Source organism: Parasteatoda tepidariorum, chromosome 7 (genome assembly GCF_982258835.1).
Source record: "Parasteatoda tepidariorum strain Cologne lab strain chromosome 7, Ptep-v5.0, whole genome shotgun sequence".
Classification (NCBI taxonomy): Eukaryota; Metazoa; Arthropoda; class Arachnida; order Araneae; family Theridiidae; genus Parasteatoda; species Parasteatoda tepidariorum.
Genome location: NC_141761.1, coordinates 57,724,085 through 57,751,525, shown reverse-complemented (window position 1 = coordinate 57,751,525; position 27,441 = coordinate 57,724,085). Strand labels below are relative to the sequence as shown.

The 27,441-nt window shown below is 29.2% G+C and overlaps 1 protein-coding gene and 1 long non-coding RNA gene across 12 annotated transcripts in view; one reads left to right on the top strand and one right to left on the bottom strand.

Moving 5' to 3' along the window:
* LOC107453796 (ELAV-like protein 4) overlaps positions 1-3,658 on the top strand; it is a 75,657-nt gene extending 71,999 nt beyond the window's left edge. For all 11 annotated transcript variants that reach the window (XM_071183427.2, XM_071183424.2, XM_071183423.2 and 8 more), the window contains one exon: positions 2,011-3,658. In XM_071183427.2, the coding sequence (XP_071039528.1) occupies positions 2,011-2,335 (325 nt within the window). In that variant the 3' untranslated portion in view covers positions 2,336-3,658. The remainder of the gene's footprint in view (positions 1-2,010) is intronic.
* Positions 3,659-18,452: 14,794 nt separating this feature from the next.
* Positions 18,453-26,999, bottom strand: LOC147807165 (uncharacterized). The gene is made up of 2 exons (XR_015435533.1): positions 24,025-26,999; positions 18,453-18,627 (listed from the first exon to the last, which is right to left on the bottom strand). It is a non-coding gene; the product is annotated as an uncharacterized LOC147807165 (long non-coding RNA).
* Between the last annotated feature and the right edge of the window lie 442 nt (positions 27,000-27,441).

Sequence of the window (27,441 nt, the reverse complement as noted above, 5' to 3'; positions counted from 1 at the left end):
CTCACTTTGAACTGAAATCTGGAACTTCTATGCATATTTCCTATTATATTTGACATTCTTTTACTATATTTTTCTATTCCATTGATAAATTTTGAAGTATGGCATCTGGTTTAATTGTTTCATAAACGCTTTAACGCATTTAAATCTAAAAATTATCACAGCATTGCTCGCTTGAGTCTGCAAATATTTAGAAGTAAACTTTATCAGGTTATTAGTCTCAGACTTAAGTTTTTAAAATTGTCTAAAAATAGTAAGAACACTTTTGCCTAAACACCATTTAGGTTTAGTTTTGTAATAGCAGCACAAGCAAGAATATACATTTAGAGCTTAATCTCGAGATAGGTTTTATTAAAGTCTGGTGAATTTAAATATTTTAAAAGGAGTATTGTAATGCACTTGTAATTACAAATTTGAATTTGATAAAATCATAGGAATTATCAAAGAAACAAATGGCATAAAAAATTTTTTATCAGATGTTTAAGTTTTATTTTCAATTTGAATACATTATATTAAAATTGTTTAATATTGTTTGATAAGTTACGTGCAGTGAAGTTCTAAGTTATTGAAAAAATTATTGCAATATATTTAAGAAAGTTAAATGTGTATTACAAATTTCTGTTAGCCAAATAGCAATTTTATGATTTCTTTTGATTAAGATAAGCAAGCTTGACCAAAGAAAAAGTAATTATCACACATTATCAAAACAAGAGAAAAATTAGTAGTTTCTAAAAAATAAAGGCACTCTAAAAGACTATCTCTGAATATAATTTTGTTTCAAAAAAAGAACTTAAAATAATAAATTTAAGCAATATGAAAGCTTTTTCATATTTAAAATGAAAATTATGAAAAAAGGAACATATAAAGATGTAGATTTTAAAAAATTCATTCATTTTGAAAATTTTGAAATTTAAAATCGCTTAAATTCATTAATATACTTCCCTTTAAAAAAGAAAGAGAAACTTAATAAAATTTAACCAGTTAAAATTAGTCCTAACAAAGAAAATATTTAATAGTAATCAGAATTAAACCTATAAACACAGAGCCTTTTACCAATGTTTAATTATTATTTAAACAGTGAGCTATTTAAATGTAATATGAGTAAAAAGGTACCGTTTTTAAGGGTTGGTCGCTTATTTTTTACTAAAGGGGGGGGGGATCCTTCTAAAGAAAAACACTGGCCGTTATGCATTATAGATCAATAGGTTCAATACATTAATTTCTATTGGCGTAATGTTTAAAAAACTCTTTTCGGTTTAATAAAAGAGCTTTAAAGTTACTTCACGCAAAGAAATACATAATTACCTACCATCTATCTTCCTTACACTTTCTTACAATATCATGCATAATATGACCATAAATTGCGTTATATATTTTCTAATATTTGAAATTAATAGTCACAATTCTATGCTTAGAATTACGAATTTACTCTTAAGGCTTAAAATAATTGTCACACATATTTATCATTGATTTCTTAACATCTTTCCTTTGAAAATCCCTTAATATCCACTTCACAATTAAAAAAATTCGTGATTTTAAAACTAATCTTAGGTGAGCAATTTCAAATTGAAAGTCTCATTTTTTTCGATGATGACAACTTGAAAGGATTTTGTTTAACAACCGTGTGCTTTAAATTGAACTTAGTGTTTAAGTCATATTTTATAAATCAAAAATTTTAATATTAAGTTCTAAATATTTTATATTCTATCTATTCCCTTAACATTCTAAATCATCTATGCTTTTTGACCATAAAATTTAACAAGCTAAAAATTGAAGATACTGTTTAGATAATTAAAGTTCATTGCATGATAATACTCGTATAGTCACGATAGTTATATCAAATTTTACCGAGAAATAAAGATCAGGAGCAAGTACCCTAAGGTCTGAAAAAATTTCTAGGTCCTTTAAAAGTTAACAAAAAAATCAATGTTTTCTTTTCTTAAATATTTTTACATATCTTGTTTAATTATGTTAACTATTACTTCATAGTTTGTTCTTTATCACTACCAACAGCAGGTACTCTCCTTTGGCTGGCGATCTTTTGGCAAACCCGTTACTTGCTGGAAATGCCATGAGTGGCTCTGGATGGTGTATCTTTGTCTACAATTTGGCGCCGGACACTGAAGAGAATCTTCTGTGGCAGTTATTTGGTCCTTTTGGAGCTGTTCAATCCGTTAAGGTGATCAGAGATCTTCAAACCAACAAATGTAAAGGCTTCGGATTTGTTACCATGACAAATTACGACGAAGCTCTTGTTGCTATTCAAAGCCTCAATGGATATACTCTCGGCAACAGAGTGCTTCAAGTATCCTTCAAGACCAACAAATGCAAGACCTAAAGAGAACATTGTTTTTTCCCAACGCGACAGTGATTGTTTTCCCCCTTCATTGGTCTGATATCGGAGATTCCAAAATTTTCTTTTTTCCCATTTTTTGCTTCTAATTGTAATATTTAGAGAATATTGTACTGATATTAGGGACTAAGACTTTTTATCAGCCCTAATCGGTATATATATGCTCCGACAATGACTTCGCCAGTGTTGGGGAAAAATATCTGACCGGACTTATACTCCGATATGATCGGCATCACCAATCGGCAAAGTGACGTTGTGAAGCTTACTGATATTTGAAGAGAATGGAAGTTCGTTCTAGTCATCGTCTCATGCAACTTTCTAGTCATTGACTTGCCATTGTCTAGTCATTGACCTATGGCACTAGTCGTGTCTTTTCTTTATAAAGGACTGTGAAATGATCTAGAATTTCAGTGATATTAAAGATATCTAGTCTTGAAACTATATGCTATGTTTGGTGCCTGTTCCAGATTTTTACCACAGCACCACAACTGTACTTTGCTCAATTGGTGATGCCAGGAAACTAGTCAAGTCTCGATTTATATACTTGTTAACTATTTAAAATTATGATACAAAATTTAACGTTTGGATTTACATTGAAATATGTAATTATGAATAAGAAATATACCAAAAAGAAACTTGTGATTTGAATATAAGGGTGCGAACAATATTTAAAAGGGAACTTTTTAAAGTTAAAAAATTAGTCGCAGGTATTATTCCTTTTGTTAGATGTGTGAAGGCACTGATAGATTGATTCGAATTTCTTGCCTCTACTTGATTATTACTGTGCTACTTAATATGTATCTACTTTCAACTGTACCTGAAAGCTTGCAGTTCAGTGAATGTGTTCAAAAAGCAGGTTCTAGTCAGGTCAGTTCAGTTAAGTTAGGTGCCGCACACTTCCTTTTAGGAGCATTGACATGTTATGGCTAAAAACATACCATTTTAACTTAATTTTTTAGTGTGTTAAATGTCTGTTGATATACATATATGTAAAATATATACCGCTATTTATATTGCTAGATTTGCCAACTAGTATTTTGCCAAATCTGTTAGCTTATTAGAAATTATTGTGGATATTTGCTTGAGTAGATTTCATTGATATCTTTTTCTTCGTACCTAAGTGTTTGATTATCGTGTTAATTGTTCTTTTGCATAATGTTTTTCATTATCCTTTCTTTTGCGTATTCTAAGTTTAGTCACGCTTTCGTAAGCACGTATTCTTTTATTTTTCCTTATTTGTGACACTTTTCCTTTTTTGTATGCTTTGTGAAACATTTTGTTATAAGCGAATAAAATTGTTTTTTTGTATGTCTGTCGAGGTTTCTTGCATGGAAATATCAAACTAAAGCTTCGCGTTTGCACCAGTTCTCCGGAAGCTTGCATGCCACTAATCACATTTTATGACCTGAAGTAATTGCTGCTTTGTGGCTGGTCTTTTTAACCATACTTTTTAATTTCCACTTAACAAAATTAGATCAATGGTCAAGGCTGTTAATTTTGCATGTGTAGGATTTGACATTGACAAAAATTTTCATGTTGTAAGCATTCAGACGAACTAGCTTTTCTAAATTTTTATCGGTTAATCGAATATTGAATTCTACGAGGGCTCCAGTTATTTAAAATCCAGGGTTGCAAGATTGCTTGTCCTCTTCCACATATTCATCGGTCACAATTGGACATAAGACTGGAGTTGCGCAAGCTGTAAAACAAATGTGCATGTTCCCTCCCATCGGAAAATAATTAGATTTTAAAGAGAAATGTATTTTGATCAATAATGAAAATATAAATCTGGATTTTATGTCCAGTGGACCCTTCTGTGGTGAAGAGGGTGTGCTGACGTCACTAGAGAAGAGCCTGGTTACACAAACTGAGCCCAAGTTTAACTTAAGCCAACCCTTTCCAAAATTTTAAACCATTTGGAAAACCAATCAAAATTAGATGAGCGTGTCGGCGGTGCTGTTGCGCTAATTTGTCTAAATTATCAGTGAATGAATTGCGGGATTATATACAACTATACACGCCAATTTTAAGCCGTAATCACAAAAGACACTTCCATTAGAGAAGTATATTTTTATAAACAAGTCCTAGAACACCTTGTTGGTAGTGCAACTTTTAAACTTGAAAATAAAATACGCATTTTATTCCTAAATAATTAACGGAATAATAAATTGTGAGATTTATTCAGGTTGTCATAAATAAACGGATGTCAACCACTATTGCCTCCACAACGGATCTTCCACGCTGGCCTGCCCTATATATGTGTATATTGTCCACGTCATGTGTCTGTGGATATATTAGCTAAATATAAGCGTGTTTTAATACAAATGACGTGATTTTTTTTGAATAAAGCTATTTCTTGAAAGTCAGCTACTGAATGAAGTTTGTGGTCACACTTTGTACATATATATAGTGGACGTAGTTTGAAGATAGAAATTTTTGATAAAAGGAGCTAAATATTAATTCTTTTGACGGTTTTAACAAATTGTGTACGCAAGCACACTATTGCTATATTGATAGTCCAGGGGGTTTATAGCCTTTTATTCTGATTATTAGGATAGCCTATGGCAGAAAATTGCTTAACGCAATATTGCATTTATCATTAGCGTAATCTATAAAGCGATTTGCAAGATGGTGATATTAAAAAATTTTTCCTGAAAAGCTAGGTCAAAACAAAGCATTTAAATAACTGTTCGGTATACCTCAATTATTTTGAATCAGCCCAATTGTGTGGAATTAAAATATATATATAAGCCTGTGTTGCTTTTAACGTCAGAAGTTGTATCCGTTAGCTTCTTGCAAAACTAAGGTGACCAAATTAACTCCAGATTGTTAAGCTCATGGCAGAAGCAATACTTTATAAATGCTCAATGTGTTTCCGAATGTGTTGACCTTTTTGTGATGTCCCCCCGTACTGAAATAAAATTTCTGTGTCGGTATTGAGCAATAATTGTCTAAGAAGCATAGTTGTATTTTAATTGTACTCGTTCGTTATCAACAATAGCAGCAACAAAACTGTTATAAGCGGTTAAACTAACCATTCACCTGTTGTGGTCACATTTCTTAGAAATTTTGGTGCTTGCGTATTCATTTGAAACAAAGGTGCAATACATTTATGAAATCCAGAATTACCTATTTGTGACGTTATGACCCAATAAATTGTTATTAAGTAAGACGCTTTTATACTCTACATGCAAAGATGAGAATATATTGACTAAACCTTAATGCTCCAATATTCCATGCTAATCTTAACTACCTTAATTTTTGCTAACTTTTATTAAAGATAGTCGCATCTTGGTGTTGATATTTTAAGTAATTTTAAATAAATTGCTCTGTTAATGTTTAATTAGGGAAATGTATCTCATAATTTGGCGTGGATATTGGGGCGCGCCAAAGAGATTTATTTAAGATATATGTAGTCGGGTATAAAGGCGCCAAATAACTGCCTAGTGCCTGATTATCTCGAAAATCATATTAAGGTGTTTTTAATAATTTCATAAGTGGAGGATTTGAATTTCTTAGCTGTTTGTTTCGTTTGACCTGAATTGTGTCGAAAAGAAGTCTGTAACTTTCAAAAGTTTCATAAGCAAGAGGTTGGTCTTTTTAAATTATCTTTTTAGTTTCTCATCGGCTTATTGTTGCTTCATAAAGGGTCATTAAAATATTTTAGAGAGCCATACTGTTACAGGAAACGTTCCGTTATTTGATGCATAACGTTACATTGCGCAATGATTTTAGGTTACCATAAAGTTGTTGGCTTATAAATGAAATGAGTATATTAGATTCTTTTCCTTTAAATAAAACTGGGTTTCATTTTAAAAAAAATATTAAGTGTTCAAAACTTTTATAACTATTAATAGTACGATTAAAAATATTTCTTCATAAACTAGTCTGTCCAATACTCACACTTCCATCAAAACATGAAAAAAAAACATTCATACTAGAATGCATAAGGATAAAATAACATTGGCTTGTATTGATACTATTTTCTAATAAAGTAGCTTGTGTAAATGCTATATTTTTGCAAAACATGTGCATTTCAAGATAAATCATCCCTTGCAACTACTTTAAAAAAAAAAAACAAAACCGGTGGATATACACACTTTCTGCGTAGACGTTTTGGAATAAAATAAAAAAAAAGTTGGGCTTGTCTCCAAGCAAGATTTGTTGAACACAATTGTTATAACTGACGCCCAACGTTTATGAACACTGATAAGATTTGTTTGAGTAACTGTATTTCTCGCCCGTAGATCTTAGAAAACGGTGAAGATATTATTTGTTTGATTATTATATCCAACTTGAATTTATATCTTGTGAATCTCACCTATGTATTAGCGCTGTTTGATGTAACTATTCTTCCTATATTTTTCACTTATATTGCCGGCCATTCTGGTTAATAATAGTAATCGGCTTTAATATTTTACAACATGATACTGTATTTCACTTATATCTCTTCTCTTTATATATAACGTATATCTATCCATGATCTGTTGAGAACGGTATTCAAAATACCTGTTAATTGTGTGTGTTTTTGAAAACAACATTCCAATTCTTGACTATGTTGCTGCTATTATCCAAGTAGACATTACCATTCCTGAATATTTTGAATACAGTAGTAAGAAACATCATGAAAAAACCAAAAACAAACGAGCAGATGTAAGCAATTTGTGAATTTTTGGTCGGCACTTAGATATTTTGACCTTTTGAGTAGCCTATTTCAACGTCTTTAGGATAGTTTTTGTGCTGTTTATCGTGTTTGCTTTTATTCGTGTAGAATTTTCTGTTCGTCGCAGAAAAAAAAAAGTATTTAAAGTGTAGGAGTTATTTAAATTATTAATAGTCATTTTTTGCTCGTATAAACTGTTTGCTATTTATGAAGAGTACGATTGAATTTATTGATATTGAATTCCGAGATTTACTTTACGAACTAAAGGAAATCTCGGCACAGATTTATAAAAGCAGTTATTGTATGTCTTATCGTATTATGTATTTAATTATATTGTTCTCTAATTTATTGGAAGAAGACGAACTGGTTAATGGAACTCTAGTCATATTTGGTGACTTGTCTTTTGCGTCGTGCTGTGTCCCTTCGCCATGTGAACTCGGTAACCCGAGAATTTTTTCAAACATCTTTAGAATTCTAATTTGACCTAAACACGAATTGATTGTGAAACCTGTATTTTTAGAACTGGATGCTGATTTATAAAACATCTGAACCTATCCCAATAAAATGATTTTTTTTTTTTAGAATTTGAATGGTATACTTACTGTTATCTCATTTGTCTGGTAAATGACAAACCATCTGACTTATTACCATAACTATCCAACAGGAGAAAATGAGGATAAGTTTTTAAAAACGAATGAAAAGATTAACGTTTAATGTTAAACATTCCATATATACTAGTCATACTTGGTAATTTTGCCAAGAATTTAACTTTTCATTTATTTGAAGTGGATAAATCTCAAAATTTATGTAGTCGTAGAATGACACGGAAGTCAATTCTTAATCTTTAAATAAATATGAAATTTATTTAATTGACTTGGTTAAAGTTAAGTATACTGTCTCTCTATATGACAGCGATGAGAATTAGCTCAATTACTTCCTAAACTGTTTGATAAATTAGACTACATTTTGCAGGCTTCACGACATAATCTCTGTCATTTTTCTAGATTTTTATTTTTCCAGTTAGTTGATGAAAATTTTTATTTTCATCAACAGTGAATGGTTAAAATTTAAAATCGAACTTAAAACGAAGAATTGTTAAAGTTTACAAGCCGGTTAATTTATTTTCTGCTTCCAATTTCTTTTGAAATCGGCACCCATTTTTGAAAGTACAGGTTGTTATTGGAAATTTAATTAGTAGATTATCATATCCTATGCAATGTTTAGGGACTTTTGGACATTTTTGTGGTCTTAGCCTCACTTCATTGCATTACCTATTGCTTAATACATTTCCATATGTATTAAAATATATTTACCTCTCTTCTCTTTAACTGGAATGGCCTCTATTATTTTTGGTCACAATTTGCTGCTTTTAAAATTTTTATCAAACTGTAAAACATTATACCGTCACGCAATAAATGAAATTGCTAGAAAGAAAATAAACCTTTTGTTGAACACATAAAATTATCTACAGACAGCTAGCTGATAAAGGAGCATTTTTATTCTTAAAAGAAAATAGACTAACTAAGCTATTGTTTTGAGAAAAAAAAAATCGTGAAAATTTTTAGCATTTTATACAGTTGGTGCTAAATGTATCTTTCTAGTCAATAACGAACTGTTGAATTTTGGTAAAAAAAAATAAAAGCTATAGATTGTTGAGGAAGTGACAAAAGTTTTTACAAATTTTATCGCTTTTTTATAGAGACAATTTGAGATGTTTGGTGAATTTCATTTACTGCGTGACGGTTTTAGGAATGAAAATGAAATATCATTAATTAAAAAATTTACAGACTGTATTGGTCTAACCAAAATAAAATTTGGCCAAGGCAAGGAATCCAAGCTGTTGCTGGTTTTTCTTTTATACAAATATATATACATAAGTTGAATTTTGCCAGTTTGGTATCATCTCTGTATAAACATATGTCTATATGTGATTCAGACAGAGATCAAAACAACAAAAAGTTTAAAAAATAATTTTCAATTCGAAGGGGTTGCATGAGAATTCTATATATATATATATATATTATAATGAAAAATATGTATACATAAATATATATATATACATACTACTTTTGACTTTGTAAAAATGACCTGGGAGGTCGAGTTGTTTCTTGGCGTAGTTTGATTGTACTGCAATATTTGTACTTTTCCATGTTGAAACTTAATAAATTTCCACCATCCTATTTGTTTTGCATATTATTTATTGTTCTGTAAACTCAAACTTGATAAATTTTCCCCTTTGATTTTTAGGTGACTATTTTAAATATACTTTTAATTTTGAAGCCGATTTAATTGTTTCTAACTATTCCAATTTCTTTTTAATCATTTTTAGAAGAACGAAGACCAGCTGTAAGTGATCGTGGTTATAGCTATTTTGCAATAAGCCTGAAGACAGAGCAAAGGAACTACTTTTGGTCCACGATTAAAATCTCCTTTCTAGCAAGAACACTTTTTTTTTTAATTATATCTTTTACTTACTAGAAGGTGAAGCTTTTCCCCCTATTTAATCGTCGCGTATTTATCTTTCTTTTTTTTAAGATTGTTTGTAAAATCCCGTCGACCAGGAAAGTTAAAAAAAAATTCCGGCTTAGTGACGAAAAATATTTTCATATTGTAAACAGCACATAATTAGAGGGAGTTAAAAAGCAAAAGAGCAATTTAAGGGAAATCGGTAGAGTATATACCAATAATGCTTACACAGACCTTTTTAGATGTACCTTTTCTCAGTATCGAAATAAGATATTGCTTCAGTTTTTATTCATAGAATATTTACATATACATGTTTACATTGTGATAAATTTTGAGACATATCTTTGGCAGAAATTTTCTAAAAAAAATTATGAACTGAGAACTTTTAATTTTTTTAAAAGTTTCATCATAATTCAAAATGTATTCCTGTTAACGCAAAGATATTATCACAGCATATAATCTCAAAAAATTTCAAAGTGATGTATCATAAGTAGTTTCTAAGAAAAGGTCAGTATTAGCATTATTGATATATGCCCTGCCGACTCCCCTTAAAAGGAAAAAAAATGTAACTAGTTTTTTTCGGCGCTATTGGCGAAAATGTCCAACGGGATTTTGAACAAGTAACAATTTTTATGTACAGAAAAAGTATTGACTTTTATTGATAATGCAAATTTCGTATGCTTGATGATTTATAATTGCTAACACTTTTTTTAGAACAAAAATAAAATTTTATTTTTGTTTAGAACGAAAATAAAAATTTTAAATAATCCCATGGTACAGCCACTTTCAAAAACGATCTGTACAAAGAAATTACTGATATGCAATAAAAATGGGTGTGAAATTAACACCAAAAATAACCTAAATGGAAGTTTTTTACCAATCGCCGCACCACTTTTTTAAATATATTTATTTGTTTTTAAATGAAGGATAAATGTGGAAGACCATGATGGCGATCCGAATATATATAACATTTAAATTCTGCATTATCATTCCTATGGAAATCATTGCATTTGGTCTCAAAATTAATGTTAAACCTATTAGGAAATCAGCCTAACTGTCTTTTACCCAATTCTGCATATTTAGTACGTAGTGACATATAATCTAAATATTACTTAAGAACAATTCCATTCTGTTGGCGGGGGACGTAGAAATTCGCCTACCTTTTTCTGTTGACCCTAGTGATGTTTAATTGTGGTAATAGGTCTACTTCGTTGATTAATTGTCAATAATAGTGTAGGGCAAAAACGGTTGCCAACAGCTACTGGATGACTAAATAAAACAAAGAATGGTTTAAAAAAATGTCTGTCAGTGACCACTTTTACCGTCAAAATTAAATCCCAGGTGCATTTTTTTTAAAAAAAATATGGAATTGTGATTATTTTATTATCTGAAATTCTTTTATTTCAGGTTTTTTTTTCATCTTGAAAAGGAATCTTTTGTCGTTTACCCTGTTTTGAAGAAACATACAATGTTAATATCAAGATTTTTTAATTGTTTTAAAATGTGCCGTTGTTGAAAATTCGACCATTGGCTCAATAGCAAAATATTCTAAATTTCGCCCTCTAAATAACATTCGAATTATTTTTATGGCTCCCGAATACGGAGTAGTATCATAAAGCACATAAATTTAAAAAAAAATGATAGTAAAATTAAAGGAGTTTTTAGTAATAGTCACCACTTTTTATTAAGTATTGGTAAAGTCCCTGTACCTACCTTAGTTTCTCCCAAACTTCGCTTTCCTACTCTATATCAATATCATATTAACTGCATCGAACTCCATTTCATTTTTCATAATTAGCAGTCTGTTACAAAGTTGAATACTTATCCGTTAAAAAATTGTCTAACTGTTATTGATACCAGTGATACTTGGTTGGTAATAGGTACTGAGGAAATATTTTTTACATCAATTAACCATAGTTGGGTAAAATATTAACTGATTCTGCTCTAAATGGCAGCATAATTTTGAGGAAAACGATTATGAAAGTGTTTATTTATTTTATTCAAGAAAATTATATGAAACTAATAAGTACATGCTCAATAAATGTATTCGTTTTTAATTTGTGGATTAATCGCCTATACACATGTTTGATGAGTGCTGCCACCTAGTTTAAAATAAACCTACTATATCTACAAAGTCTGTACTAACATTTAGTGATTGAGAAATAAACAAGATTAGGACAATATTTTCGTATGCCGGTAATCTTTATAGAGCGTCTTTTTTAACACGCCAGCCCGGAAATAACATGGGCACATGTCATATTCACAAGAGTGTGAAGGAAGGGGTAGAACTAAAATATATATAGCATTTTTAGTTCATTTGCAAAATTTTTTTAATTATAAATAGCTTTTTTGCAAGAAAACAAAACAAAAATAATAAATTTAACCAAAACAAACTAAGAATGACTTGATAAAAGTGCCAAGAATAGTTAGTGTTTAATAACTAATTATTTCTTAAAATGTATGGTTATTTATCATTTTTACATATAATGAATACTTCGAATAATTGAAATTGATTTTAAAAGCAAGAGATACGAATATATACTTATCATTGTGAAGTTCCGCCGTATAATAAGACTTCGTTGATCACTCGATGTTAGATCCAGGAAAAGTTTGTTTCATTTCTTTTCTGTTAACTTTGGTCTTCAGCCAATCTGCATTCGTATACCTTAAATTCCTTACTATGTTATATACAGGGCTAATAATTATTGGCGAACTAACTTCCATTGATCTATTCTTAAAATCTAAAAATATAAAATCAATTTTTCTTACTAGATTGTTTCTAATTTAAAGGACATGTAAAAAAAAAAGTATTAAAAATAATCGTATCTTTCTGCGAATTTTTATATTCAAAACAAATGTGAGTGTTCAGTCTGCAAATAATATGCCTGATTAAAATATCTTGATAATTATTAGCAATTTCGAGTTTAAAAGTATAACTGGAAATAGCTTTGAAATATGGAAGAATTATTTTTACTTACGATAAAAGCTATATTTATTACTAGATGAAAAAAAGAGAAAATCAATAAATCTGTAAGAAACGACTACGAAATCAAACATGAAAATAAAAGACCAACGTAATTAATTAAACTATACTAATACCAAAATAATTAATAAAACTAAAATATCTCCAATTTTTTATTTATTATTATTGTCCTTCTGGCCGCTTTACGCTATTAGATTAAACAAAACATGTTTTTAGTGGTTCATCCCATCAAAATAAAGGTTCTATTCAATATTATTTGGTATGATGCTCGAGGCGCACCAATGATAGTCAATACTTACTACAATCAAAAGATCCGGTACTTATTCCTTTCCAGGGGCGGTAAAAAACCTTATTTCACAATATATATATTAAAACTGCATATTGATGCCATTTTGGTGTGTACCGAGTATGTTAATATAATACATTGTATTTATATACTGTGTTTTGTGATATTGGGTACCCATTAAAACAGCACCAATTACCAGTAGTGCCTATTAAGAAAATTAACTAAGCATTACTAGTGTCAATATTAGCGTGAGGTCTTTTTTTACATTTTTATTGAAACGAATAAGTACTATTTCTCCATTAATTATGCTTTGTATAACATAGTTTATATTTTATTTCAAATAGTATGAAGCTTATTGTTACCAAAATAAAAGAACCTTTTATCTTAACTACTAAATAAATAACATAAATGTAACACAGAAAAAATATTAAATAATATAAATTAATATAAATATACAAAAAACAATTAAAATTTTATTCCTTATTTAGCGAAAAAATATCACCTTGTGAGAAAAAACACAAGAAAGAACTTCAACTAAAAGGAAGGAAAAAAAAAATGTTCTACCCAATTCTTTCAAAAAACAAAGAGAAAACGTGAACCACCAATACAACATGTCCTTTTTTAATTTTGTGCTTTTGTCAACCTGGTTAAATATGATTCGTCAATCATCAACAGCAATTTAAATTCTGTTCTTTGAGAATAATCGTCTGCTACTATGTCAATCTTCAACACTTATAATTAGTACCGTTTGCCAATTTTAATCAAGCATCATACACATCAATACAGTCTGGCAATTTTTACCTTTTCCCTAAACAAATAAGTAGTAGTAATAATTATTTTTTTTCAATTTTCGTTGATTTTAAGTTTAGTTTCAAAGAAATACGTTTTAAAAGCTAGTGGTTTCAGAGTGCTTAAGTACTAATTTGGTGACATAATCCGCCTATGCTTCCACGTTCACGTTGATCCTTGAGTTTATTTGACGTAGCGAATAAAAGATAATATAATTCTCTTACGTGGCTCCCAAATTTTGGCTGTATTTCTTTTCCGCCGGTGGCAACGTTTGCTTTGTTTTGAAAACACCAAAGCATTCTGCCTTTTAATGATGTGTTTCCGATCTAATATATATAATTCTCTTACGTGGCGCCCAAATTTTGGCTGAAGTACTTTGTACAACTAAATAAGATTCTTTTCACAACAATTAAATATTTACTTTATTTTCTTCATTCATAGATAAAACAATCGGCAAAGAATTCTGTTAGGTTAAAAAACATTTCGCTAAAAAAATAACGAATTCTAAAAGAAATAAAAATAAACAACTTAAAAAATAAAAATGCTGTTGCCAGCCATAAAATTTTTTGAAAGTTAACTTAGCAACATAAATCAAAATGACATAGAAGCGCAACTAGATCAAAATTATGATACCTGAGCGCTTGACGTAACAAATCCTTCAATTCTAAAAGTGTTGTATCACCAAATGCCCAAATTAACAATTGTGTTCTGAAAGAAATTCTATAAAAAGTTTTAAATAAACAACCTACTTCTACAACTGCTTCTTGAAGGACTTGGCTCATTGATTAAAAATATTGTTTTAATTTTACAGTACTAATTTTACTTCTACTTTCATTATTGCTATGACCCTCTTTCATTACATTTTACAACTTCATGCTACATTTGTGGACTTTAAGTTGTTTTGTGGTTGAATACTGACATTTAGAAATATGTACATAAAAAAATAATATTTAGAGGTTAAGAGTTGTCTCAGAAAAATTTGAATTGTTGACATTGAACTTAACAATGGAAACAATCGTTTCTGTGGAAAATTGAATTGTATTGTTGACATCAAGACTAAAAATATTGTGTTTCAGCTTAACAATACTACCTTAATTTATACTTTAGAATTGCCACGGAGAAATTTGAATTGTTAGCAATGACTTAAACAAAAAGTTTTATTTTAACTGACAAATACTATATTATAATTTTAACTTTTTCTACGACTATACTAATTTTCTTACTCTTTTTTTTTGTTTTCATAAATTTTATTTTTTTGTGATAAAATAAAAAACTTATAGTTGTTCTGCTTCTGAACACTGATGAAAACACAAAATGATGAGTTTCATCAACAATCAAAAATATATACATTTATTTTACAAATTCCATATTATTAAGGTGGCGCCCTTCAGAGAACTAAAAATACAAAATTATCTTCATCAAAGCCGATGCTTTACATCCGGCGTTCAGTGGCAGACTACTATTTCATATTGTTTTACAACACATGGCCTTAGCCCTCTGGTGGGAAAGACTTTAAAACAAAACTTACAACAGTTACTTTTCTCAACAACTGAAATTTAGAATAGTGTGACTAAGAAAAATATCTGAACTGCTTGCAATTTCAAATGAATATTGAAATGTACAGGTTTAGAATTTTCTACAGTGAAAAGTTTTCGGAACTTCAGTATTCAAAAAAGTATACAAAAACTAGACGTTAAGAACGTATCCAATGAGCGAGCAAAGCGAGCATTGGATTGCGAAGCAATCCGAAATGAACTGTGAAAGCAGTTCCGGGGGTTGGTGAGCGGCAGCGAGCAAGGGGCGAAGCCTCCTAGCAAAAAATAATAAAATAAAAAACGTTCAATATATTCCTTTTTTGAATAATGAGATCTATATGCAAGAAAACATCATTGAATCTATCTTTGAAATACAGCATCGTCTGCGGATTAATTTATAGCAATTCGTCTAACTTTAAAACCAATGAGAAAATTCACTTTTTCAAACGTCTCTCCCGAATGATTTAATTGAAATTTTTAAGCGAATTTTCAAATTAAGAGCTAAAATGCCCTTTTCACCCATTGTTCAAATTTCATTACGCTAGCGCAAATGCTTCTGGAGTTATAAGAGATAGACACACAAGCATTTAATTTGATTATTTTAGATTTTAATTGATTTCTTTCGAAGATTCTAACGTCATATTAAATAATTCCTTTTATTGAATTATCATATGCTTTTTTTATTGCTTATGAATTTTTAACGCATGTTCATGATTGTTAACACAGAGAAATATTTAAAGTATTTGCACTCCAATGCTAGAACATATACTGCGATGACGAGTTTCTTTATCAATGCATGCCAAAATGACAATATTTTGGCTCAGACGGTTTCAACGCCATGCTGTGGCAAAAAGTTTAACTATCAGTTAGACTAATGAGTTTATCGTTTTCGTTTACTAATTTTTAATTGAATTTATAAAGTTCTTTATTATCGTTTGGTTATTTGTTTCATTTTAGTTCTATGAAATGCTTAGATGTTAACTCGTTAAGGATGTCGTTTGTCAATGAAGACAAAAGCTCAATTAAATTACATTTGCAAAGTAAATTACATTTTTTTAAATATTTTAATTTCTCATTTTTTTTCTTGTTCTTAAATGTATTTCAATGTTGAATAAAAAGCATATTTACATGAATGACATGTACCATTACTTCTTTTAAAATAAAGAATAAATTGTGAAAAGCGAGATTAAATCAGCTTTTTTTTAATTTTTTATTTATAAAAGAATTTATTATATGAGAGATTGATATAAACATTAGTAAATAAAAGTTTGAGAAAATTACTTTTGTTTCGAATTCGTAACATTGCTCTTAATTTTCCTAGAAGTAACGGATATATTAAATAAATAATATATTATTAATTTGATGTAAATTTAATTGTAAGTAAATCATAAATGGTTAAAAAAGAAAAAGTTCAAACTCTCGAAACGACTGAGACTCTTCCACGGAACCCCATTTGGGAACTCCTGGTGTACCCAAGTCAAAATTTTTGATGGTTTTCCTTTGATGGACCAACATAATCCTTGATGGTAACCAACATAAGCAACCATCACCCCAAGGTAGGAATTCGGACAGAATTATGATGGTCCAACATAAGATTAGCATCTTGTTTTGATGGTTTGCTCATGTTGGACCATCAGAAATTTCCATCATATTATGTTAGAAATGAAATGTTGGAACCAACATTAGTTACCATCATCCCAATATAGGAATTCGGACAGATTTATGATGGTCCAACATAAGATTAACATCTTGTTTTGATGGTTTGCTCATGTTGGACCATCAGAAATTTCCATCATATTATGTTAGAAATGAAATGTTGGAACCAACATTAGCTACCATCATCTCAATATAGGAATTCGGACAGATTTATGATGGGCCAACATAAGATTAGCATCTTGTTTTGATGGTTTGCTCATGTTGGACCATCAGAAATTTCCATCATATTATGTTAGAAATGAAATGTTGGAACCAACATTAGCTACCATCATCCCAATATAGGAATTCGGACAGATTTATGACGGTCCAACATAAGATTAGCTACTTGTTTTGATGGTTTGCTCATGTTGGACCATCAGAAATTTCAATCATATTATGTTAGAAATGAAATGTTGGAACCAACATTAGTTACCATCATCCCAATTTAGGAATTCGGACAGATTTATGATGGTCCAACATAAGATTAGCAACTTGTTTTGATGGTTTGCTCATGTTGGACCATCAGAAATTTCCATCATGTTATGTTAGAAATGAAATGTTGGAACCAGCATTAGCTACCATCATCCCAATATAGGAATTCGGACAGATTTATGATGGTCCAACATGAGATTAGCAACTTGTTTTGATGGTTTGCCCATGTTGGACCATCAGAAATTTCCATCATATTATGTTAGAAATGAAATGTTGGAACCAACATTAGTTACCATCATCCCAATTTAGAAATTCGGACAGATTTATGATGGTCCAACATAAGATTAGCAACTTGTTTTGATGGTTTGCTCATGTTGGACCATCAGAAATTTCCATCATGTTATGTTAGAAATGAAATGTTGGAACCAGCATTAGCTACCATCATCCCAATATAGGAATTCGGACAGATTTATGATGGTCCAACATGAGATTAGCAACTTGTTTTGATGGTTTGCCCATGTTGGACCATCAGAAATTTCCATCATATTATGTTAGAAATGAAATGTTGGAACCAACATGAGATACCATCATCCCAATATAGGAATTCGGACTGATTTTTGATGGTCCAACATAAGAATAGCATCTTGTTTTGATGGTTCATCCATGTTGGACCATCAGAAATTTCCATCATATTATCTTAGAAATGAAATGTTGGAACCAACATGAGATACCATCATCCCAATATAGGAATTTGGACAGATTTATGTTGGTCCAACATTAGAATAGCAACATGTTGGACCATCAGAAATTTCCATCACATTTTCTTACTGCTCAAATGTTGGAACCATCATCCCAATGTAGGAATTTTGTCTGACAATTTATCGTCGAACATAATACAGGCAAATAGTTTTGATGGTATATTCCCGCTGGTCCAACAATAATTTGTTGGAACAATCACCTTATACATGATTTTAATCAGATTTATGTGATTTGATTAATCCTTATGGATCATCCAGATTTACTATCATTACATCTTGCTGTTTGACACGTAATCTCCATGACGGGTCTCATTGGGTAAAACGTTAAGCAAATTTAAGAAGGAAAAACTCAAATTGTGCGTGAATTTTGATTAGAATATTATTTATAAAAATAATTTTGTCCAAGAACAATTCATATCAGTATTTTTAAATGAAACATTAATACTATTGCGGCAAAAAAAATTAATATTCAATGTCAAAATAAAATCAAGGATATTTATTTAAAATCTTTTATTTAAACAGAGCATATTATTCAAGCAACTTCTTTCCAACAACAAGCACACATAATTCACAATTATAATGGTCAGTCTTCATTTACAAACTTCGTCATAGACAAACTTCTTTTATACTAACTTTACTAATTCATTCCATATATGTCCTCGTATTACATCTAGAAGAAAAAATAAGAGCAATCAAATTAACAGCTTCTTTAAATAATTAATAATAATTTTTACTACAAGTAATAAAGTGAAATTCAAACAAGACCCAAAATAAATAAAATTAAACAAATTTAAAATTAGCCTACTTTTAAGAAAAATGTTAGGTTAATATTTGTATCAATTTGTGCATATGTTTATACAAAAGGACGTAAATGCAGAAAAATTGGCAGTTATAAAATTATGAAGATGTTTGGAAATATTTGGACAAATTATGTAGATTTTTTGCATCTTAGCACAATTTGTATAGACCAAATATTAAACTTTTTTGGAACTCCTTGATGTTAATATAAAATTATATGTAAATACTCTACTTTCTTCAAAAGTACTTTTTTTAACGAATACCAAATTCATAAATAATTTTAGCTATTCAGCTAGTGAATTGTTATGCTGTTTAGTCAATTATTGACAGGGAAAACAATTCTATGCACACAGTGATTTCTTTTACGAAAGAAAAACGCATTATGAAATTACAGTTTTAATGAAGTTCGGGCAATCACATTTAACAATATAAATTGAGTAATCTTTTCTTGTGATCTCAGGGTTATCAAAGGTGGGCTCAGTCCAATAAAATCCATCTTTTTACACACCAAATAAGTTTCTTAACATTTCATTAGTTCCAATCAATTTTCTTTGAAATTACCTAATTAAGTTGCTCTTTGAAATAATTGTTGCTCGTTAAGTTGCTCTTTGTAATATATTGTTCTATAAACTTTTATGCCTATCTTTATTTTATGCCTTTTTACAACCTTATTCGCAAACAAAATTATTATGAACAAATTAAAATTAGCTAAATACACGAAAAAATACATTATAAATTATTAATATAAATTACTAAATTATAAATTATTAAAACACATTACTAAATTCTGAGATCTATAAAACAAATAATGTACAATAGCAATAATAGCGCATTTCATTTCACGGATGTTAACAACACTTCTAGAAATTCCATTCATTAATTAAGTTTCAATTTATAATTTTTAACTTATTATGCTTCATATTTCACACTTCATTTATTTACAATAACTTCATCCTTATGCAATTTATTGTACATGTAGAAGGCGACAAAAAATGACTGAAATAATTATATTTTATTTATAATTATATTTTGATTTCTAATATAACATCTATATTATATAAAACGCTAATATGTATGTATCAATAAAACCGATGATATTTCTTTTCTCGCGTTGGCAAAAGCTTTCATTTTTAATTGATAGGCTTCGGCGCGCAAGAGCATGTAGTGAGCATCATTTGGCTAATCTATATTATATAAAACGCTAATATGTTTTAATTGATAGGCTTCGGCGCGCAAGAGCACGTTGTGAGCATCATATGTCTAATCGGGTGAATTCTCACCGAATTATCAAAAAATTCTCACAAAATTGTCTTCATCGAAGCCGATGCTTTACATCCGGCGTTCAGTACTGTTTCATATTGTTTTACAACACATGGTTTTAGCCCTCTGGTGGGAAAGACTTTAAAATAAAACTTACAACAGTTACTTTTCTCAACATCTGAAATTTAGAATAGTGTGATTAAGAAAAATATGTGAACTGTTTGCAATTTCAAATTAATACTGAAATGCACAGGCTTAGAATTTTCTACAGTGAAAAGTTTTCGGAACTTCAGTGTTCAAAAAAGTATACAAAAGCTAGACGCTAAGAACGTATCCAATGAGCGAGCAAACCGAGCATCGTATTGCGAAGCAATCCGAAATGAACTGCGAAGGCAGTTCCGGGGGTTGGTGAGCACCAGTGAGCAGGGGGCGAAGCCTCCTAGTTAGATATATTTTTCTAATCTAAACATTAGATATGTAAATAATTATATCTAATGTTTATATTAAAGCAGGGCTTGAGATTTTTTTCATTCAAATACAAAGAACTTTGATTTATGACTAAAAAAACATCATAAATGTTTAATCAAAATTAAATTAATATTAAAAGTATATTATAAGAATATCTTAGAAGTTCTGGCTACCTAAAACAATTTTTCATTATAAAACATAGCTTTGAATGCATAGCAACCATTTTGAAACAAATCCCTGATTGAAATTCAAAGACTAGATGAAATAGAGAATTTAAAGAATGCTTTAAAAATTAAAACAAAGTTTCAATTACCAAACCATAATCTTAATTAAATTGTGATTTCTTTTTTTTCCCTCCTGAGTTTTAAAATGACAAAATAAATGTAACAAATTGCATTTATAAAAGTAGTCATTCATCAAAAAATAAATATTTAATCTATATATTTTTTATATTAAAATATTAATTTTTAATCCTATATTAAAATACATAAGTTGAACTAAAAAAATTCCATTGAAATTTTTTTTTTCACAAAATTTCTTAATAGAAAATCTGATAATGTCAAAGATACTGTAAACATATGAGAAAAAAAAAAATACTTCAATGTATACTTTAATCTGTACTTTCAATCTCAAGAATCAAAAGATTTTGAAAAATGTAATTTCAAATTCGTTGGAATTTAACAAATACCAAGAAAAGAAATAGTAAAAGTACCAATACTTTAAAATGTAGTTTTTTAACTTTTTAAATATATATATAAAATCAGTTGATTTAAATCAATGATTTTCTTTTAAAAAAATCAGTTCAATCAACAAAGCCCTGATTATAAGTACATATAATACAGGTTTTTGCAAACACTGCTACATACCCCCAACTCTTTAAAAGTTAAGCAGGAAGACTTGTTTATAATTCATTAACAAAATATTGAATACATCAGCTTATGCTGATGGGCAAAAATATAAAAAATTAAACAAATAAAATGCAGCTTCTTTTCTTATTAACTTAAAAAATATTTTAAAAAACACAGTTTCAGAAAATTTCTAGTTCCAGTGAGTGTATTTTAATTATAGTTTTATTTTCAACTGTCAGAAACTTGAGTTTAGTTAGAAAATAAATGCTCACAGTTGCCAAAAGAAAAAGGCAGGAAAATCGATTTTATGCATTGAAAAAAATATATGCAAGCTAGTATGCGACATAAAAAATAATCCACACACAGACTTTTATAAGTATGTTATATTAAATAAAGGTTAACAATATCAGAAATAATATAGCTACAGGATGCGAACTGATTTAAACAACTGTAATAGGAACTTTACAACTGTGCAAAACCTTTCAATATTTTACACTTGAAAGCAATTTGGAACTATATATGCTAAAATAAAAAAAGTAAAAAAAATTAATTAAATAATGAAGAATTTAACTGTACTTAAGCAGTTCAGTTTATCATTTAAAAATTATTAATATAAAAATTTAAAATCAATTATCCTACTTCAAAAAAGATAGATTTTTAACAGACAAAATATAAAGTTCAACCCATTTTTTAACAGTTGTTGAATGTAGGAAAATAGGAATAATTATTGCTATTGCTTGAATGAAAATAAGTAAAAAAAATCTAAAGCATTGAAAGTGGCAACTGTAAGAAAAACATATGACTCATTAAAAATAACCATCACAAACTTAAGTTTTAACATTTTTATCAAAAAAAAATTTAAAATAATAATTATCACTAGTAAATTATACTTAAAAAAGCATTGTCTTTAACCCTAATGTTACCGCATTTATTTCCAAAAGAAATGTCAAGTGTTTGACTCAGCATATATTTTCTTTAACAGAATTTGTCTTTTGTTTCTAATTCTACACAAAAAGCAAAATTTTTTTTATTACCTTATTTTCAAAATTATTAAAAAACAAGAACATTATAAATGGAACAAGCCTTTAGTAAGGTTAAAGCTTAGGCCTGGCCATTGAAGAACTGCGATTTGGTAACTTTTGAATATTGAAATTTTTTCAAATAACATCTTTTACTATTGTGCGAAAACTCAAGTCAATACTTATTTTAGATATCGAAATGTCGCTTTACAAGCACGATGGCATAAAATTGGAACACCCTATTTTTAAACCTTAATTATTTCAGGTTTTTTAATTATTATAAACAAAATGCTTTTCAGGATTTTGTATATTTCAGCAAGTTTTGATTTTAATACTTTTCGATCCACAAAAATGTTAGTTCCAAATGTATATATATTTCCTAACATCTGGTTCTGTTAAAGATTTTCTGAAAATTACAAACAAAAGATTCTTTTATTATTATACTGGAATGATTTGTTCAGCTTGGACGATCTAATGGACATTGCACCAATAGAACAGCAAATGGGACTTTACGTAACGACCATTATAACAGAAGAAGAGCACAAATGGGGGTCTTAATAATGAGCGTAGACTATTTTACCTTAATTGGTAATAATAAAGCAAAAATGCAAAGTAAACTGGAATATATATATTGAATATACAAACATTATGCCCTCAATATGAAAGCTTAATATATACTAGCAGCCGAAGCTTTGGCGAAATGACACCTTGCACCATCACTCTAGACCAGTGATTCTCAACCTTTTTTTTTTGTGGCGGCACACTTTTAACGATTTTGAAATTTGACGGCACACAATGAAAAAAAATTAGTTTAAAAGTTTTTAATTTATCACTAATACACTGTGTTAAATAGTTCGTGATAATAATTTTGAATGTAAAATAAAATAATATGTACTACAAAAGCACGTTTATTAAGAGACTAATTATTTCTTTCGACTAATTTTTTATTAGTTAGTAACAGTTATTTATTTTTTTGCTAGTTATTAATTGTTAGCTTGTTTTACGTAGTTATTAACTGTTAGTTTTTTTAAATTGTTATTTTTTTGTGATTTCCTGTTAACTAGTTTTTTTGCTAATTATAAATTGTCAGCTTATTTTTTTTGTTAGTTATCCTTTGTCAATTTGCTTTTATAACTATTAATTGCATAGCTTACTTTAATGATTAGCTTTAATATCCGTTTGAAAATTAATATTTAACTTTCTTTCTTTCGTTAATTAATAGTTTTAATAGTCATTAAATTTTCTACCTATTTCAACATTCTTTTAAAATTGCCAAAGACAATTTAAACGCTTCCTTCTTATATTAACTTATTTTAAGATTATCAGAGACAAGACAATCGCCGACTTATGTATATGTAAAAACTTTTCTTTAATTTAAACTTCACTCTTCACTAAAAAAGCATTATAATTGTATCATTTCTAATATTTGGAGGCACATTTTAAGAATTTAGCGGCAAACAAAAGTGCTGCGGTACAGTGGTTGAGAATCACTGCTCTAGACATTGAAGTAAATATATTTAGCAAATAAAAGTCAGACATTATAGAAAGTTTACATACTCAATTGAAGAAAAAAAAATTCTTTTAAAAAGGTAGAATCAGGATTGTTTTTCGCACTAACAAAACTATCAGGATTGAGAATCCAAGAAAAGAAAAGAAAATAATTAGAATACTTACTCATCCTCTCAAAGGCATCACTTCTCATCCAAATGATCAACTCAACATTCAGAGGCTCCAATTTTCATTTCAACTCCTCCAAACTAATGCACTGAAAAGTAAGCCAATAGAAAAAAAAATAAATTGCATTTTATTCCCTTAAACAGAAATACATTGTTTAGAAAGGAATTAACATTTTAAAGGAAATAATATTTATGTTTACAACAGCGTTAAGCTAATTGCGCTCATGTAATGGGAATAAATAATGTTAATAATGTAGTATATTTTCAGTCACTTTAAAAGATTAAAAAATTTTTTTAATAATTTTAATGCTCACCTTCTACCCACCAATAAATCCTTCTATTGTGCAGCAAAATTAACAAAAATTAAACTTAGCAGGGAATACTTCAGGAACATGGACATGAACATAGTGGATAACAAAAATGCTCACATAAAATATAACTATTGAAAAAGATTGGGAAAACAGAAGATCATAACAATAAAATGAAAGAAAAACAAAATTGCTTATTAATATATAAAGCATCACTAGTGTTGTAGGATACTAGTCTTAAAATTTAGTCTCAAAAGTTACGTGCTCAGCGACTTAATTCTAAGATCCGGGACACAAAGCCTTATTGCAACACTTTGGGCTACCTGAACCCCATTTCGAATCTTAATCTCAGAAGAGATTATCTTGTGAGATTCAGTCAGCCACACAGATATTTGTCCTCCATGTGACGGAGGTTCAGGATTTTGGTACTTTGCCATATGCACCGAGTGTTTGCGTACGGACAAATGCATCCACATCTGAATGACGATCTTACACCAGAGACTAAATTCAAAAGACTTTCAACAATATTAATAACAATTGTTTTATCAATCACTTTCTTTGCTACAAATATCTTCTAGATACCATCAAATAAAAAATATATAATTTTAATCCCCACCGTTTATGCATAAATCCTTTAATGGTGAATCAAAATTAACAAAAATTAAATTAAACTTAGCAGGGAATACTGTTTGAACATGGATGTGATTATAGTGGATAGCAATAAAGCTGACATCAAAAATAACTGTCGAAAAAGATTAGAAAAACAGAAGATCATAACAATAAATTGAAAGTAAAACAAAATTGCTAATTAATATATAAAGCATCACTAGTGTTGTAGGATACTAGTCTTAAGATTTAGTCTCAAAAGTAAGACTAAATTCAACAGACTTTTAACCATATTAATAACAATTGTTTTATCAATCATTTTCTTTGCTACAAATATCTTCTAGATAACATTAAAAAAAAATTATAATTTTGATCCCCACCGTTTATGTTTAAATCCTTTTATGATGTATCAAAATTAACAAATTTTAAATTAAATTTAGCAAGGAATACTTCTTGAACATGAATGTGATTATAGTGGATAGCAAAAAAGCTGACATTAAAAATAACTTTCGAAAAAGATAAGATAAACAGATCATAACAATAAAATGAAAGAAAAACAAAATTGCTTATTAATATATAAAGCATCACTAGTGTAGTAGGATACTAGTCTTAAAATTTAGTCTCAAAAGTTACGTGCTCAGCGACTTAATTCTAAGATCCGGGACACAAAGCCTTATTGCAACACTTTGGGCTACCTGAACCCCATTTCGAATCTTAATCTCAGAAGAGATTATCTTGTGAGATTCAGTCAGCCACACAGATATTTGTCCTCCATGTGACGGAGGTTCAGGATTTTGGTACTTTGCCATATGCACCGAGTGTTTGCGTACGGACAAATGCATCCACATCTGAATGACGATCTTACACCAGAGACTAAATTCAAAAGACTTTCAACAATATTAATAACAATTGTTTTATCAATCACTTTCTTTGCTACAAATATCTTCTAGATACCATCAAATAAAAAATGTATAATTTTAATCCCCACCGTTTATGCATAAATCCTTTAATGGTGAATCAAAATTAACAAAAATTAAATTAAACTTAGCAGGAAATACTGTTTGAACATGAATGTGATTGTAGTGGATAGCTATAAAGCTGACATAAAAAATAACTGTCGAAAAAGATTAGAAAAACAGAAGATCATAACAATAAATTGAAAGTAAAACAAAATTGCTAAATAATATATAAAGCATCACTAGTGTTGTAGGATACAAGTCTCAAAATTTAGTCTCAAAAGTAAGACTAAATTCAACAGACATTTAACAATAATATTAATAACAATTGTTTTATCAATCACTTTCCTTGCTACAAATATCTTCTAGATAACATTAAAAAAAATATATATATAATTTTGATCCCCACCGTTTATGTAGTAATCCTTTTATGATGAATCAAAATTAACAAAATTTAAATTAAATTTAGCAAGGAATACTTCTTGAACATGAATGTGATTATAGTGGAAAGCAAATAAGCTCACATCAAAAATAACTGACGAAAAAGATAAGAAAAACAGATCATAACAATAAAATGAAAGAAAAACAAAATTGTTTATTAATATATAAAGCATCACTAGTGTTGTAGGATACTAGTCTTAAAATTTAGTCTCAAAAGTAAGACTGAATTCAAAAGACTTTTAACAATATTAATAACAATTGTTTTATCAATCACTTTCTTTGCTACAAATATCTTATAACATCAACAGTTAAATTTTTTTTTATAATTTTGATTCCCACCGTTTATGTATAAATCCTTCTACCTATTAATATTTAATTTCTTAACAGTGAATTAATTTTCTTTAAAATGGAATCTGAATAAATTTTTAAGAGATCTCGTTTTATTTTTACAAAAAGAGCGTATTTATTGGGATCAAATGGCAAGCAAAGCATGGAAAAACGATTAGGGAAAACACTGATGGAAGAATAATGGAATTTCTGATTTGCCGCAATCTATTAATAGCTCGATCTCCACAAAATTTAATAAATATTGCAAATAAATTATATAGAAGAAAAAGACAATAAAAAAATAATAATTATTAAAAGAATAAATAATTTTACATAAACTTACATGAGAGAACCACGCCGGCTTGTGGAATAACAACTGACAAGAAGAAGTTGAGTTGATATTTTGCTTCTCGACCCAAGCGTAAAGTTTGAAAAGAACACTCAAGCACAATTCACACTGCATCTCTGATTGCCCTTGACGCGGGGTCGAATGTATAGAAGCAACGTATATCAAGGAGCATTCACACCGACTGCTACCTTATATATGAAACAAAAATGCTGTACTTTTTGTGAGAAATGAAAGCATAATCTGGAATTTTAAATTAAGCAATATAAACTGTTATTATTTATTTTTCTTAATTAAAATTGCAGGGTTCGATCCCTGATTCTGCTAACCTCTCACCGAGAAGTGCATGCATTATACGTGCTCTGCAAAATCTCTGGAATTGAAAGTCCTGTGGTCAGTCGCTTAGCAGTACCATGGGTACAGGGATCTGG